The following is an 18,400-nucleotide window of genomic DNA, read 5'->3' as shown; positions in this document are numbered from 1 at the left end:
TATAGGAGAAAATTTAGAGCTGTTAAACTGGCAAATGGAGGTTTCAAAAAGTATTGAATAAAAGGGTGCCGTTAATTGTGGCCAATGTGTATTAGAGAAAAACATTTATTTCATAATGATATTTCCCCCCCATTTTAAATTCTTATTATTCAATGAAAGGTTAGATTTTTGTGAATTTTTTAAATAAAAGATCAAAAGGATTAACAATGCAGATTAATTTTCACAGCCTTCTTTGATCATATTTACCAAGGGTGCCGATATTTTTGGCCATGACGGTATGCTTTTCATGTCACATCCTGTTCTCTGTTTGGTCACTCTAAATAGCCTCCAGGAGACTCTTAGGTAAATCAGCATACTATAATTATGAAGGACCGCCTTCTAGGAATTTCTTACCAACCTCACATTACATACGTTCTGACATTTTTGATGACACACTGATTAATATTGCACACAGATGGTGCATGAATATTAATTTGAATGAACTTTGTTTTGACTATTTAAACATTGTGTAATTTCCCTAAAACCTAGCACCTCTTTCCTTGTGAATAGCAAGTACTAAAGCGAGTGATTAATGGCTCACACCAGGAACAATAACTATAAAGATAACTATAACAGTAACTATCTTCGTTCACATAAATGAAGAATAACATTCTGTTCATTGTAAGTAAACACTGTAGAGTTGCTTGTTGCTTTAAATACTCAAGCTCAGGAAAGATAAATCCATTTTTCAAGCTCAGCTGGAAAAATGGATCGTCCTGAAAGTGATTCCAACAACATCATTTCATTCATTTAAAACATTATAGTTATTGTCATTGGTGTGAATGGCCCATAAGGTTTTGTTTAGCATTTTTTGGCATATGTGAAACTGGTTTAGCTTTTGTAGTGTGAACAGAAAACAGACAAACTGGGATTCACACCAAATTCGTGAACAGTTCAAAATCCAAACAGAGTCTGAACTCTCAACAAACATTTTTCCAAGTAGTTTTTTTGGGACATAACATTAACTGAGTGATTTCAGAGCTCGCAAAATGACACCGTAATCCGATTTGAATCCAAATCAGATTGGTGTGCAGTGTGAACAAGGCCCATGAGTCTCTTTACGTGGTCGCCACCTGTTTCAAGAACAGCATACCCGGAGGAATCACGACCCATGAGTGAGAGCCCCGTCCTGCTCCCATCCTGCCTTCATCCTCATCATCAACATCATCTTCTTCCTCATCCGCTCTTTCAGCTTGACCCACGCCGAGACCGAATGGCGGCAACAACAAGGGGTGCAGGATAGGCACCTTCCCAAGCCCAAGAGCACCAGAGCTGGGGTACAGCACCGGCCCGGCTCCTAAAAGCGGACTGAGCCTGGACAGATCCAGGGGGTGATTGCTAAGGGCCCCGGCAAAGGTGTGAGCCCCAAATAAGGTTGTCGCCGCACCCGGTAAGACGAAACGAGCCGCTCCTGGGTAAGAATGATCCATCCGTCGGCCATCCATCGATGAGGCACCATCCGAATCCAGCCTGTTGGTTCTGGGCGAGGCGGTGCGTTCCTGCACTACGGCGTGGCCGTGGGCCTTGATGTGTTTGCGGAGAGAGCTGGGGTCGGTGTAGCGCTTCAGACAGCCCACCATTTTGCAGCAGTAGGGTTTATCCACATAGTGTGTGCGCGTGTGTTTGAAGCGGTCGCTGGAGTTCGAGTAGCGCTTGTTGCAGCCTTCGTAAGGACAGATGTACGGCTTCTCTCCTGAGAGGGCAGAAGAGCAAGAGATAATCAAAGGCTGTACCAGAGGAATGCAGAGGTCGAGACAGCTGAGGTCAGACAGTCACAACCAGACTGCACAGGCCTGTAGAGACTTGTCATTTTGTGTGGGAAAATGTGGATGTGTGATATCAAGGTCACGCTTACATAAAAAACAAACAATAAAAGTCAAAAGGCCCATTCACAACAAGGATGATAACTATAATAACAATTAATAAACGAATAGCAGTCCACACCACAGCTATAACGATAAGGGCACAGAGGAACGATATTGTTGGAATTTCTTTGTTATTTTTTTTCGAGCTGATGAACGATAAAACACTGACAGCCAATCAGAATCCGTCCTGCTTTAGCATTTAAAGCTTGAGCATTTAAAGTGGCACATGCAAAACTGCAGCACATGCTTATAATCAGTGTTGGGGAATAAATGTATTACAATATTGCATTACTTCCTAAAAAGTAACAATTTTAGTTTAGCTACTTTTTAGGGAAAGTAATGCGATATGTTACTTTTGCATTACTTTTTCTCATCTGGGCTGGGCTTGCTTGTTTGTTTTTAATATAAAAAAGTTATATTTTTGGCAAAGGTAATAGACCTTTTACGCCAAAAGTGAAATGAATACACCTCAGGCTTTAGGAAATGTAAATTCATGTCTGTACAGTAGAAGAAAGTTCTACTAAATTTTTCTATTTCTTTTCTTTTTTTTTTACACTTATTAGTATGGTTGAATTGGGTCATCAAAGGTCAGCAGCAAAGGCATTGGTTAATAAAATAGATTAAGTACATAAAGAATAATTGTGTTATTCAACATAATTATTGCAGTCAAATTCTGAGTTTGCATTTAGCTGTTTTTATTCATTTCGAGAAATACTGAATCGTTTTTTGTGCAAGTGAGATGATAAATGCATATTCACATTTAGTCTAGAGCTACAGTAACATTATGTTTACACAGTGAACACAACGCTTCTGCACTTACTCCCGATTTCTCTGGGAACAGGAGAGCTGTCAGTCAGTCAATGGGAGAACAAAGTAACTGGCGTTACTTATTTGAAAAAGTAACTCCGATGTTTTCTTGTAAATTAAAAAGTAATGTGTTACTTTACTAGTTACTTTAAGAAGTAATCTGATTACCTAACTCACGTTACCCCAAACAGATGCCTATAATAAACAGAATGTTTTCATCCGTTGGTGTGGATGCTAATATAGTTATTATTATAGTTATCGTTCTTGGTGTGAATAGGCCTTAATTCTACAGTTAAATCTACAGACTCAATTTGGTACAAAGAGCATTGTAGACTATAGATTTATAAATATAAAAATAGATTGAATTACAACATATATACAAAGATGTAAAAATATGTATTTATACTATAATTATTCATTTAATTATTACATAAAATAATGTATGTATAAATTAATATTTTTATATTTTGTATATAATTTACAATTAAATATATTGTAAACTTAATGAATACTTTAACTGTATACTTTACATTTGATTACTTTTGTATTATACTTTCAATATCTGAATGTTTACTGAATGTTGCTGTTAGACACCTGAAAAACATCAAGCAACATTTTCTTAAAATATTTTAAGGCTATATGACATTGCTTTATTTTTTAATATTAGCATTAATATGTAAGTCTTTAAATAAATCAATGTCTTGAACAGCATAATAGTTGTTTCTCTATGGTTTCAAAGCTGATATCAAGAGTTGTCAAATGATACTTGCATACTGGTATCTACGTCTGAAATGTCAGTATTGTGAAAACCTATTCTTGTTTAAATGTGAGCTAACTGGATTTTATGTGTGTACCATATCTGTGTTTGCATTTTTTGTGTTTTTTCTGTATTGCAAAAGTGTGTTTCTCACCTGTGTGTGATCGGGTGTGTATTTTCAGGTTCTCCAGGCGTGAGAAACTCTTGTGGCAGGTAGGGCAGTGATGAGGTTTCTCGTTGGTATGAGTACGGATATGAATCAGCATCTTATACCTGCGTAAGCAAATAGATCCCGGATTAGTGCTTATATACCGTATGCACACCATCCAAGAGCAAACATCAGACAGGCTTTAAAGTTTCTCAATATCTTGGAGTGGGTGGACTTCTAACTGCTTTGTGCTTAAATCCTATGAATGTGTTTATGTTGTCTGACCTGGCATTAAAGCCTCTTCCCTTGCGCGCACAGCCCTCCCAGCGGCAGCAGTATCCTGAATTCTTCTCTGGTTTCACATGCGAGTCATTCACATGGTCCACCAGATCCTGCAGGCTCTCGAACAGCAGATGGCACTACAGAGTCAAGATCGAGAGCATAGCAGGAGCAGGGAGGAAGATAAGGAGCACAAAATTAATAGATTATGAATAGCTCTTTTAATATCTAACATCATGCGCTTAAAGGAATAGTTCACCCAAAAATGAAAATTCTGTGATTGTTTACTCGCTCTCAAGCTGTTCCAAACTTGTTTGATTATTTATATATTTTTGTTCTGCAGAACACAGAAGAAGCCATTTCGAGGAATGTGGGTAATCAGTTGGTAAACAACTGGGTAAACAGTTGACGGTAGCCATTGACTTACATTGTATTTTTTTCCATTCTATGGAAGTCAATGGCTACCGTCAGCTGTTTGGTTACCCACATTCTTCAAAATATCAGCAGAAGAAAGAAACGGATAGTTTAGTCTTCAAGCTCATCATCATGGCTCAAAACAGTAATACCAGCTTTCTCTCACTCACTTTTAGCCAGCGGCAGGACAGCTGTTCATCACTCAAGGGCTCAGGGGAGTGCTGACCAATCAGCATCGAGGAGGGCAGGCGCAGGGGACCCTCTGCACCAATCGGCAGAAAGAACTGGAAACCTGGAGGAGGAGAGGCGCTGTCCTCGTGGTACGTTGTGCTTTCGGATTCCTGAAGAAGTAGAAGAGCTTATGTATCAGTAATTCATTTTTGAATCATGTCCGACTCATCTTGGTTGGGAAGTAAGAGACCACCTCATGGCCGAACAAGTCCGGACATGTTCCCAAACCTACCCTCTATTTTTGATCCTAGAAAGGGTTCAGATTAGGACACCGTGTGAGACTGGACTGAAATTAATTAGTGTGGAGGGGAATTGAATTATGGTAATGGTGTATAAGGCAGTCTTTCTTCCAGCAGAATTACATTTGTCAAAGAAACTTTGTCTACACCCAGACAGCTAAAGACTTCTGAGATCATATTCATCTCAGAAATAATACTTTGATTCTTGAAAGTGATCAGAATCATTTGAATCAATTTACCACATAGATAAAAACAAGACTCATTTTCTGATTTGCTGTGAATTTTCTGACGTCGCTGAGACTAAAAGGTCATTTTCAACTATGTAAATTGATGTCAACTAGAGTGATTTTTACAAATACATCTAGGCTTATATATACATATATATATATATATATATATATATATACACACACATACAATCATTTAACAGTGTTGTTCAAAATCAACTGAACCATTTGAAAAATGTTGCAGAGTTTGCGGTACAAATTACTCACTGAGGCCAGAAGAGGCGCTGTGGGGCTCCAGCTAGCGCCGCTGTCTATGGGAGAGGGTGGTGAGGGAGAGCAAGATGGAGACAGACTCAGATCTACCACCATGGACGATGAAGAATCTGACATGTCCTTGTCAGCTGCATCTGGAGATAAGAAGAAATGAGGTTAGCTTTTGTACAACTGAGACTGTTATTGACTGTCAGACTATAGATTAGTCATGGTTTTTAGTGACTCTTTCTGTAGTTACACTGTTACGACAGTAGGTGGCAAAAGTCCCTGCACGGGCCTCAAATATAGGCCCTAGCTCGGCCCTGGCCCGAGACGCTCAGGCCCTAGCCCGGCCTGTGTCTGACAGCTTATCAGAATTACCGGCCCGTGTCCGACCCGAGCCCGTCTTTTTTCCCCCTTCTCCCAAAACAGTGATCATAGCCTATGTTTGATCAATTTAGCCTTTTCAAATCATCACGACTTGCCTAAAATAAAATCTATAGATATAAAACAGTTCAAGCATATAACAATGTTAGTTTAAATGTTAAACCTAGATGAATGTGCGCTGTTAGATGCATATCCAAGCGTTTGTGCAGAGAGTGGAAACTCTGCAGGACATGCAGGTGCCAACGCGATAGAGGTCGACCGATAGTGGATTTTACCGATACCGATAGCTAGGTTGGACCACACAGGCCGATACTGATTAATCAACCGATAGTTTTTAAAATGGATACTTAACAAAAATTAAAATAGTGCATTTATATTTTAAAAAGTACTGAACCATACTTTGTACATGAATAAAAATATTAATATTAATTATATATTGATCATTAAACTTCAAAATTTAAAAATGTATTAGTAGATGTTGAAATGAGCACACTATAACTAGATGGCCATCTTTAAATATCTACACAAAGGCCATTGCATTGAAATTACATACATATGGATATTGTATGTATACTCTCACACTTTAATTAGTTCTCTTCTAGAACATGTGATGATTACCTAATCAAAATAACAAAATATGGCAGTCGGACACCGGGCAAAAAGCACAGCGTCGCGTCTAGGAGAACTCGCACTGGACAAGTAGTGTTCAGTTCAAGCAGCGGCCTAAAACAGTTTATTTGGTCACCAAACGGGCAAAAGTTCACTTCAAGAATGATCAAAAAGTGGCATAGATGAGTTTGAAGTTCGGTGTTTAAAAAAAACAAAAAAAAACAGAGCAAAACAGAAAGAAAAAGTGTGATCTATATTATAGCTCTCTATATGAAGCATACAGACTTTGTCAGAGCCACAGAAGGACAAACGTTTCACTGAAAAAATGCACAATACACAGTTTTACAGCCTAGGGTGAAGTCATTATGTACATTAACAACGATTTGGGACTAATATAATGTGATTTAATGTAAAACTGTGTGAATGGCACTCTGTGGAGCGGCAGGATTTCTGTTTCTTTACCGCGTCACAGCTTTAAATCTGCAACTTCGCTGAATGGCAAATGCATTAAAGTGACCAGCTGGATATAAACTAATGCAAATAGATGTTAACAATCATGACATTTAGCATTTGCGTCAGACTTGCGTGTGTTTTGGTCACATTGTTTTAACCGCTTGAAGTGCTGCTAATGTTCGCGTCCTCTCAGCCTTGATAGCAAACATACTGCTGTCCTTTCTCCACTAATGCAGCATCCAGTTAACAAATGAATTACTTAGTAATGATATAAAAACATGCACTATAGTGTACTGTGTACACACGTTTCGTTGTCTGTTTTAAATCTGCGCATCTGAAGTGTCCCGTTCTGTGCAGCGTGCAGTGTCATGTGTCAAAACAAACAGCACGTGCTGTCAGTGATTTCGCCTCTATAGAGGGCGCTCTCGCTCTCGTACTGTATAATGACAGCGGCGCTTCTCAGCCGCTCCAGCAACAGACGCAACCCGGAAAAACTATCGGCATGGATTTTTGCCGATAGCCGATAGTTCCGGCAATCAACTATTGGTGCCGATTAATCAGCAAAACCGATACATCGGTCGACCTCTACAACGCGATCACTTGCATTTTGTTTCAGTGGAAACAACTTAAAATATGCCGTAAGTTTTGCTCATAAAGGTAAGAGTAATACATAATTCAGAACTGTAAAGGGTCTACTTTTTAGGGCTGGGTTTTGACACAAATTTCACAATTCGATTTGATTCTCATTCACAAGCTTGCAATTTGATTCGATTACCAATTCGATTCGATTCAATATCGATTATTTTGGATACATATCAGGTACAGTACATGCCAAATTTTCTCAAGGTAAAAAAATCTCTCAACTAATGCTGTAAAATATGCATGAGAGTCAGGTGGTACTGCATCATAATATTGAAGGTTAAAAATGACTGATTTGTGCTGTACAACTGCTTAAATTGCACTTAATGAAATTTTTATAATAATTAAGTTACAATTACTTCAGTTAGTTTTTTTAAAATATACACATTTAAATAGTGGCTGTCATAAAAACTTGGAGGGATTTATTCAAACATAAATAAAACATGAAAGAACGGTAAAAAAAAAAAATGATAATGAACGTTATATGGTGCATATATTTAGCAAAATGCTCCACTCTACAGTTTATTTTTCTGGCTGACTATCGAGTTTATGGTCACCAAATATGCTTTCTGAGGTAAATGTGATGTTGCATGAATTGTTTACAAGCTGTTATTATTGACGTCTTTGCGCGGCTGAAACACTGATTGAGCGATTACATGAGACAGGATACAGATTGTAAAGTTGTACTCTTTCTTTTAACTTACCTTCGGATGTTTAGTCATGTTTATTTTGTGCTGAAACTGGTATTAACGTGGAAAAGATGATCAGTTCACGTGCGCCTCGCGCTGCCACTTTTATTGAACTGAGGTGCTACAGCGATCTGTCACTCCACATTAAACAGCGCCAAAACGGCATTTATTGTTTGAATACTGCAATACAACGGACAGAATTTGAAATCTGAGACTTTGTTTCATATTAAAAGTACCAACACACAATGCTTATTGCGATTTATTGGATGGGAAGTGCCCTTCAATATTCCTGTAACAGGCTAGAATAATCGATTCTTGGGATTTAAGAATCGATATTGTTTAAAAAAAAAAGAGAATCGCTTAAAATCGAGATATCGATATTTTTTACCCAGCCCTACTACTTTTATTTGTGTGCACTCTCAATATCAACAAATCGTTGTGCTTTTATAAAATAAAGACAACAGCCAGGATGCGCTTTCTGCCGTCTCGGTCTTGAACAGGAGCGCTTCACAAAAATTAACTGAAACTCAGTGAATACATGCCTCACAGACATAATAAATATATCTATAGAAAACTTTAAATTACTGCTTAACAAAATAAAACAAATCGAAAGCAAAAACTCTTTCATTATGTAATCCGTAAAGATGCATTTCTCTCTAAAGGCGCGTCCAATGAGGAGATGGCGAGTCAGGATTGGCAACTTCATCCTTACGACACTGACTCAGAAAACACTAGTTTTAATAAATAATCCAAATAGTTATTACTATAACATAGTAATTACTTTTGCCGGTGCTTTGCGGCAAGCTTTAGCCTTTTACGTGCGTTTGAACGCAGATCTCTTCCAGCTGCGCTGAAGTCACTTGCGCTCGCTGCTGTTGCTGGAGAAGCCTAAAAGAAGGAGAAGCTCGGTGCGCGTCTGAACTATGACATGAAAATCAGTCTGAAGCCCGGCCCTAGGGGCGTAAAAAATCGGGGCCCGGGCTGAAATGCAGGGCTCTAGTCACAATAAGTGAGTTGCTGATTCATTCATTGAATCAGTTTGTTCAAGCACACTGATTAATTCAGGAATGAAACAAGTGACTGTCTTTTTGAGTGAGTCATTGAATCACTCATTCAACTAATTTGTTCAAAACCCTTGAGGAACGAAACATGTACGAAAGATGACCTACTACTTCTGGTAGATTCTGATTTGTGCCTCTGATGAACATTTTACTATCATATGAGGCTACAGGAGAGGAGTTGTAATGTCAGTGAAATTACTCAATTGTTGGTCACATGACAATGATAACAAGACAAATGTAGTACATCCGAATTACATTCATATTATATAGAACAAACTTTTTTAACAGTTGCAAAGGAATTACTTATTCAAAAGAAGTGCCTATACAGTGAATATACTTTTTTGGATGCAGCCACCTGTCACTGAATCATTCATTCAACATTTTGTTCAAAACAGCTGATTCATTCAGGAACTAAACAAGTGACTGTCTTTATGAGCGAGTCATTGAATCATTCATTGAACCAATTTGTTAAATAACGCTGATTCAGGAACGAATCAAGATACTATTCAGCTGATTTGTTCAAAAATTCTGATTCATTGCAGGAATGAAACAAGTGACTAAATAATCCACATAACTGTTAATCTCATAAATTGCATTATCATTCCATTGAAACGTATATGACTGTATGCATGTTATAACCGTAGTGGTATGTGTTTCATCTATAGTGTAGTTATGTAGTGGTTTGTGTGGTCAGTTGACTAACCAGGGCTTTTGGCCTTGTGCAATGCGCGGGATATTCGAGCACGAGAAAAGTGCAGCGGGGCACAGATGGACGTTCTGAGTGTCCTGTCACGGCCAGAGGGAATCTTCAAGTCCAGGGGCTCGTCCAGCGACAGCATGGCTTTGATCCACCAGCCTGAGAAAATCAAACCATGTTATATATACTGTATATATTGAAAAAAAATTTTTTTTTCTTCTATTACGACTCTTGACAGTGGCACCAACACTGACAGCTGTGATTTTGCAGCTTATTTTGTAGAAGGAAATACCCTCTCTCTCCCTCACACACACACACACTCCCATACATGTGCAGCTCTGTGTTCACTTCAGCAACTGTAAGTCATTTACATTTCTTTGTGCCAGACAGGTCACGCACACACACCCACACACACACACAAGCTGTTCATCACACCAGCAGCCCCACTGCAGTCAAAACATGCAGAACGCATTACAGAGATATATAGATCTGAGTTCTTTGCTTTCCTTCATTCTTTTCCTCCCGTCTCGGTTTCTTTCTGTGATGCAGAGGAAAAGCTGATGAAGACTGGGCCTCTGGCTCCACATATATGTACAATTATTTGTACAAGATGGTCCAAAAGTCTAAGACCACTAGGTGAAATTAGGAATGCACCATAGTTAAAATTCTGGTTGATAATTATTTTCAGCATTGGGGTAACGCATTACTATAGTAGGCTAACGTGAGTTACGTAATCAGATTACTTTTTTCAAGTTAGTAGCAAAGTAATGCATTACTTATAAATTTACAAAAAAGTATCTGGGTTAATTTTTCATATAAGTAATGCAAATTACTTTGTTTTCCCATTTATTCACTGACTCAAAGTATTTACTTTCCATAAAGTAGTAAGTAACGGGTTACTTTTTACAATATTGTAATACATTACTTTTAAAAGTAACTTTCCCCAACACTCATCGTTTTCAGGTTATGGCCGATATTAAAGTTCTTTACTATTTTACATACATAAATTAATCAATCATTTAATATGTTTAAAGAAATACAGTAGTTCACCCAAAAATGAAGATTTGCTGAAAATTTACTCGCCCTCAGGCCATCCAACATAGTGTTTGTTTGTTCATCAAAACTGATTTGGAGAAATTTAGCATTACATCACTTGCTCACAAATGGATCCTCTGCAGTGAATGGGTGCCGTCAGAATGAGAGTCCAAACAGCTGATAAAAACATCACAATAATCCACAAGTAATCCACACCACTCCAGTCCATCAGTTAACATATTGTGAAGTGAAAAGCTGCATGTTTGTAATAAACAAATCCATCAAAGCATTTTAACTTCAAACCATTGCTGACGGCACCCATTCACCGCAGAGGATCTATTGCTGGGCAAGTTATGTAATGCCAAATTTCTCTAAATCTGTTTGGATAACGATATAATCTCATTTACATCTGTGTGAGTAATTTTTCAGAACATTTTTAACTACAAGTGAAAAAATGACTTTTAAACGACACCTTTTTGGACCCCACTGAACATCCTCTCTTACGGTGATGTGCATTACATAAACATTCATCTAACCATATAATTATTTTCTTCCCTTACACAGGAATGAGGAAGTACAGCACCTTCAACACACCCCCACATTCATCATGACCCAAAGTTATGTTTTTTTTCTTACAGAGAACATTCCCACCGTTGAAATGCTGATCTCCGAGCAAACACTTGTGGCTTTTCATTTTCAGCTCCTGCATGCTTTCTTTTCCTCATTCCTCTGATTCCCTCTCTGTGATATTACACAGTATTGCAAAAGGTTTGAGTGCTGAACACTTCCCCTCGTCTCCATCCCTCTGTCCCTCCCTCACTCTCAGTCTCTGGCATAGGGTTTTGTTTTCAATCTAACTTCTTCCTCGAGCTCCACCCTTATTTTCTGGCCTTTATATACACGCTAACACTGAGACATACTGTTCAAACACCACAAATATTGCACGCATTTCTGAATGTCGACCTCCTGGTAACATTCAACAGGTTTTCAAATGGATTTTGAGTAGCTACTTTACAATGTGTCCAACCACAGTGACAGTGAGGTGGTGTTTTTGTGAGGACAATGAGGAAAAGTGCCAAAATGTCCAAATGATGGAATAAACCTATACTTTTTTTTTATTTTGGAGACAAATACCTACTTTAAATATATACTTTTATGATTATATTCTCCACACAGACACACACAAGGTCACTCTTTCTCTATTCTGTTTCTCATTCCTCCACATCTGCAAGTGTCTGAAATTCTGGCCCTTTACCTCCTTTTGTTGACTCGCACCGAAAAGCTGTGGGTGATCATTCCTTTCCTATTTCTCTTTTTCACTCCCTCCTTCCAAAACTCAGTGATGCAATCCCATTATTTAGCCTGCAATCTCAGTGTCTGGCATGAGAAAGAGCCAGAAAAAGAAAGCATGGAGTGCTATTGTATCTTACTAGGAGGTTTCCTTTTTACTTTTTAATTGCATGGATCCTCAAATATGATATATTACATATATATTATGAGTAATAATTTATATATTTAAAAATCTGTCATTTGAAACAACATGACATTAATTTCTGTAATTTGTTTTACAATTTATTTATTTAACCATTTAATTTGGTGGCAAACAAATAAATAATAAAATAAATAATATTGTTACTATTACTTACATTTTATTAGTAATTATTCATGTTAATAAAATATATATAAAAAGTGTCATTTGAAATTATCTGCTTTGTATAAAATTCATAATTTAACTTTGTCAGTTTATTTAAAGGGGTCATATGATGTTGCTAAAAAGAACATTATTTACTACAACGAGAATAAAAGTTACGCCTTCTTTCTTTGCTGAACATTTGGGCGGCGTTATGCAAATCTTCCCACATCGTGACGTAGATATGTGGGGGCGTGTTAGAACGAGCCGTTTTAGGAGGACGTGGTTGACTCTTTACTTTTATAAAGAATATCTCTTTGGATTTGAGACTTTAGTGTTTGCAACTTTACAGATCTTCTTTATGCACCAAGAGCTTGTAACACTCCAAAGAGAAAGGAAAATTGAAATCGCATCATATGACCCCTTTAAATTATATATATTACTCATATATTACTAGTAATAATTTATACATAAAAACAATTGAAACTATATTACATTACTTTATGTAATTAATTTGTTCATTTAACCATTTAATTTGGTGGCAACAAAATAAATAAATAACATTATTTATATGCTACTACTTCATATTACTTGTAATTATGTATATAAAATGTATATTAAAAGTGCCATTTGAAATGATATGCTTTGTATAAAATTCATAGTCTAATCTATGAACTTTATTGGCCAATTTATTTAACCATTTAATTGCTATATATATCAAATCATTATTGGTATATATGTCGTATAATTGTTTGTTTTTTTATTCAATGACATTATCTGGAAAATATCTACTTCTTTATTTAAAGTTAACAGTGTAAGTTATATAAATTATTTAACAATTTAATCTAAAACAATATTTAAATTAGTTTAAACAAGTAGCCAACAATTTAAAGCAATATAATACTATGTGCATATTTGGGTTTTCCTTCTTACTGTAATTTTCTTTTCTTTTTTAGATTTTCTGAGGACCCGCTTAAAAACACTCTCTGGCATTCATCCATAACAGGATGAGGGTGGAGAACAAAACACAGCTAAATAATGAATCACTGATGAGGAAGAAACAACAACATCCGACAGAAGGTAATGAGCGCCACGTCACTCCCTCTCTCTCTTTCTTCATCGCTCCTTCACTTTCCACCCCCTGCGTCTGGCAACAGGACAAGGTCAACACAGTCTCCCCTTCTCTAAAATTCCCATTCCTTCTTCTCCCCTTCTCTCTCTCTGTATAGTCTGTCATCCAGACACACACACACACACACACACACACACACACACACACACACACACACACACACACACACACACACACACATTCCTCTGGCCACAGCAGATTCACCCAATTTGTTTCCACTGCACTTTTAAGTGTACATTAGAAATGCAAAGAGAGAGCCAAGCTCATAAACAATAACAAGAACCAGCTGCGGACCCAATGCAGCAATCGTGCGCAGTTTCTCCATCGACGTGGAGTGAAGATGAAGTCTGGGAGAACGGTCGCGGCTGAGAATCAAATGAACAGTGTGGATTAAGTGCAATTCTACAAATTTTCAGACATCATTTTCTCCCTTCTCGCGCTCTCATATTTCTCTCCTCTCTCGCTCTCTTTTTCCATGCCTTTCCTCCTCCCCTTGGATTGCTCATGATTTGCAAAGGCCTCCAGGAACTCTGTCCAACCTCAAACTCAAGCCAAAGGGGGGAGAGATTGAGAAAATAGAATGAGACGTAAGGGTTGATGAAGAGAAAAAGGAGGGCGGGAGCTCAGGAATTCTGTTTCTTTTGGAAATTAACAGATATATTGCTCAATATCGTGTGTTTATGCTGTACAAGGCGTCCTCGTATAGGTAAAGTTAAATAAGGAACTAATGGAGATAAAGAATTCCAGAAGCAGCCATTGGTGGTTGGTGTTTCACAAGAAAAGAATGTGTGGTTTCATCTCTCCCTTCTGTCTTTCCTCACCCATTCTCTCCAACGAACCTTAACGCAAAAGCGAAGACCACATTATAAGTCAAAACTGATGTATGACCGACACATCCCTCAGCAATCGCAGCAAACAATGTCTCACGACCCACTGAAACATTCATACGCATACTCCCTCTGCCACACATTCATCCACAATTTGTCTCTCATTTCATTCCTCAGACCCTGTTGCAGTTTGTTGCATCAGGACTGGGCTTGGCGTTGCACAGAGAACCTCCCAAAGTACTGCCATAACCACCATAGACACTGAGCTGGACATGGCAAACGCCCACATATTCGGATTAGCGGTCATCAGTAAGGGTTTTTCAATAAGCGACTTTTAAAATGTACATTTGGTAGACTCCAATCTTGATTATTTGCATGCATCTGTGAGATATAGGAGCGTAAATGAACCTTAGTAAAGGTAGACGGCATACGAAATAGTTTGCAAATAAAAATGTGAATATATAAAAACAGTACCTACACATGGCTTGTAAAAATTAAGACTTGATTTAGGACCTTAAAACTGTATTTTTTACAGTTTAATACAAATTTATTTTTATTGACCCATTTAACGGAATGTACTGTTGTTGTTGTTGTCATTAGCGAAAAATGAAATATGGTGTATTTATTCGTAATCTGTCTTTTAAATTAGATATTTATCCCATTATGTTACTGGAGCTAAAGTGGTCAAACGTAAACATGTTGTTTTCAGTTACCAAGCTAACAATTTAGCCTACTAGCTTAATGTTAAATGGTTACAAAAAGCTTTTCTGATTAGCTACGACATGATATCACAATAGCGCAGGATGGGATCTTAGTTGGCTCTGACATAAATGCAAAATAAACCCCATCAGGACACAAAACATAAGGGTCTTGTATCATGCTGAAGTGGTTAAGTTAGCAAGCTAACAGTTTAGCCTACTAGTTTAACATTAAATGGTTATGAAAAGCTTTTCTGATTAGCTATGACAAGATATCACAATAACGCAGGATGAGATCTTAGTTTGCTGCGGCATAAAAATAAAATAAACCCCAAGACATAAGGGTCTTGTATCATGCTGAAGTGGTTAAGTTACCAAGCTAACAATTTAGCCAACTAGTTTTAGCCAACTAGCTTAATGTTAAATGGTTATGAAAAGCTTTTCTGATTAGCTCAGACATGATATCACAATAGCGCAGGATGGGATCTTAGTTGGCCCTGACATAAATGCAAAATAAACCCCAACAGGTCAAGAAACATAAGGGTCTTGTTTCATGCTGAAGGGGTTAAGTTAGCAAGCTAACAATTTAGCCAACTAGTTTTAGCCAACTAGCTTAATGTTAAATGGTTATGAAAAGCGTTTCTGATTAGCTCAGACATGATATCACAATAGCGAGGGATGGGATCTTAATTGGCCCTGACATAAATGCAAAATAAACCCCAACAGGTCAAGAAACATAAGGGTCGTGTTTCATGCTGAAGGGGTTAAGTTAGCAAGCTAACAATTTAACCTACTAGTTTAACATTAAATGGTTATGAAAAAATTTCTGATTAGCTACGACAAGATAACACAATAATGCAGGATGGGATCTTATTTGCCCTGACATAAAGCCAATCAGGACACGAAACATAAGCGTCTTGTATCATGCTGAAAGGGTTAATTTTAAGATGATTAACTGCTGAGAGTAAACTGCGAAATTTTCACATATTTTACTGCATAAAAAATAAACGTGAAATATTTTATTATGTGCAATAACGGCTGCAGACCAATACAAGACAAGTAAACTAGCATAGCTGAGAAATGTTGTGAGGCAATGTCAAATAAAAACAATAGCGCTCATTACACAAAAATATTTGACCGCGGAATGTCAGGATTGACCAATCAGCATCAAGTACTCTAAAGCGCCTTGTAAAATGACATGATATTACAGCGTCTGAATGTAACACAAATAACCTCCCACCCACCCGCTCAGGTGTCCTCCGTTCACACCTGTAGCTGCCCTGACATGACTGTCACAAGTTATATAACACCAGGTGGTCCCTGTTTATGATGGAGTCTGTTTACCAAACCTGTTCCTTGGTATTCGATATCTATTCAACATTAAAGAAACTGGGTCAGTCAGACTGTCTGGATCAAACTTACGCAAAACAACACACACACACACACACACACAACCGTAATGCTTTTCTAGACGTGAGCTGATACAGATCGTGTTTGTCCAGATGTGCGCGACGGTTTTACCTCGATAAAGACGCTCCGTCTGATTCCGAAATACGTGAGGACTTGAAGCGCGCGGTCCGTTTAACGCTTAACGAATGTCTTCATCAAAAACACTCCTGGATCCAGCTGACCGTTTCCAACTCACGCATGACACGATAGGCTATACTTAGACCAAAAACGCAAACTGTTGCTATTAGGATAAATTGTCAGGAAATATAGAATTGTGTCAAGTTGCGATAAATCGTTCTAAAATAAATACATTTCAAAGGAGCATCGTTGCTTACGACGCCTGTCTACTGTCTCCCAGCTCCTTCCTCAGTCAGAGAAACAGACGGAGGGAGAGGGAGGAGAATAAGACAGAGTCTTCTTCTCTCTCGCAGATTACTGTATTATTCTCCCTCCATCAATCCCGCCCTGCTGTGTGACCCCCGCCCCCCACGGAGACATGCGTGACCACGGCGTGAAAACCGTCTGACTTCGGTCCAGTGTCTTGTCGTAGGCTATCCTCAACTCAACTCTCACTTGGCTCGTATAACAGGGGGAAAAAAAACTTTTTTTTCAGCATGTAGCCTATATTCAGCTGGATTTCTGTTTCGACCACCAAATGTTTGTTGAGATGTTTCTGTGCTAATTAGCCTAACAAAAAGTAGTATAATGGTATTGAATTATTATTATCTTCATGTACCATGATATAAGGCACTGTAAGCTACAGAAATACCATCAGGCCTATAGCCGTGTCTCAAAGTAAATTGTATTACCATGTTAAAAATGTTAAAAAAAAAAAAAAAAATCGTAATACTGGTATTTTTAGTACTTATTTGATAGTGTAGACATCTGGTAAATAAAAGCACGCCATCTGGTGGTCACCTCAGGTGCAACAAATTAGAATCACCTCAATAAAGCTTTTTTTCATGTTTTAATTGGTCCCTCCAGTGAGCAACTGAATCTTCCTCCACAGATTATAGACTGTTTGTGAGCAGACCTCACATTTACTCATCACTAGCAGCTGCACACGTGTTGTAGTGGCAGAAAAACAGTGGTAACAAGTTGAGGGAAATTGGCAAAATCCAGGGAATAAGAGGGGGGGGGGGAGTCTTGTTATGCCTTTGGGTTTCAGAATCAGAATGCAATAAGGATTTTTATAGCATACCATTGTCAAAGATGCACTATGAAGCTAAATGCAGATGTTTATGGTTGCAAGCCACAGATGAAACCTGAATTTGGCAAACAATATAGATCTACATAACATGCTAATGTAACTGGCGACGGAATAACTACTTATGGCTACCACTACCCAGACCCCAGAGTATAAACTTTCCTCCCCAATGGTAAGTTTCCAACTGAATGGAAAGTGACAAGCAAAGGCAGATTACCACCAAAATCACAGCTTTATTTTTCTACATTCACTATTAAAACATTGAGCGTCTTCGTGATGATGCCATGTACAGTTTTGGGTGTTTCATTTTTATTTTATGAACGCTTCAAGAGCAGTTAATTATTTGTACGTACCATATATATATATATATATATATATATATATATATAACAATAATCAATATAATAGTAACAATGACAATAAAAACAATGAAGAGAAAAAATTAATTAATTACAACATGGAACAACAAAGTATAATAATAATAATAATAATAATAATGAGAAATAACACCAAAGTTGTCTGTTGCTTGTTAGTTGTTGTTTTTTTCTTGTGCAACGGGTGTATTCCAGAAAGGAGGTTCAACAAACTCTGAGTTAAAACTTGAACTCTGAGTTGACTTACCCTGAGTG

The 18,400-nt window shown here is 37.7% G+C and overlaps 1 protein-coding gene across 1 annotated transcript; it reads right to left on the bottom strand.

Moving 5' to 3' along the window:
- Positions 1-218: 218 nt before the first annotated feature.
- On the bottom strand, positions 219-16,916 carry LOC107659323 (zinc finger protein GLIS2-like). Its single transcript, XM_016448227.1, has 7 exons — positions 16,637-16,916; positions 9,800-9,952; positions 5,274-5,413; positions 4,480-4,650; positions 3,902-4,035; positions 3,623-3,741; positions 219-1,732 (listed from the first exon to the last, which is right to left on the bottom strand). Exons 2-7 carry the CDS (start codon positions 9,933-9,935, stop codon positions 1,098-1,100), a joined length of 1,335 nt encoding a protein of 444 aa, XP_016303713.1. The 5' UTR covers positions 9,936-9,952; positions 16,637-16,916; the 3' UTR covers positions 219-1,097.
- Between the last annotated feature and the right edge of the window lie 1,484 nt (positions 16,917-18,400).

The sequence above is a fragment of the Sinocyclocheilus anshuiensis genome, unplaced genomic scaffold (assembly GCF_001515605.1).
Source record: "Sinocyclocheilus anshuiensis isolate Anshui unplaced genomic scaffold, SAMN03320099.WGS_v1.1 scaffold912, whole genome shotgun sequence".
NCBI classification, from domain to species: domain Eukaryota; kingdom Metazoa; phylum Chordata; class Actinopteri; order Cypriniformes; family Cyprinidae; genus Sinocyclocheilus; species Sinocyclocheilus anshuiensis.
The sequence above is the reverse complement of the archived record's forward strand: the minus strand, read 5'-3'. Positions and strand labels throughout refer to the sequence as shown.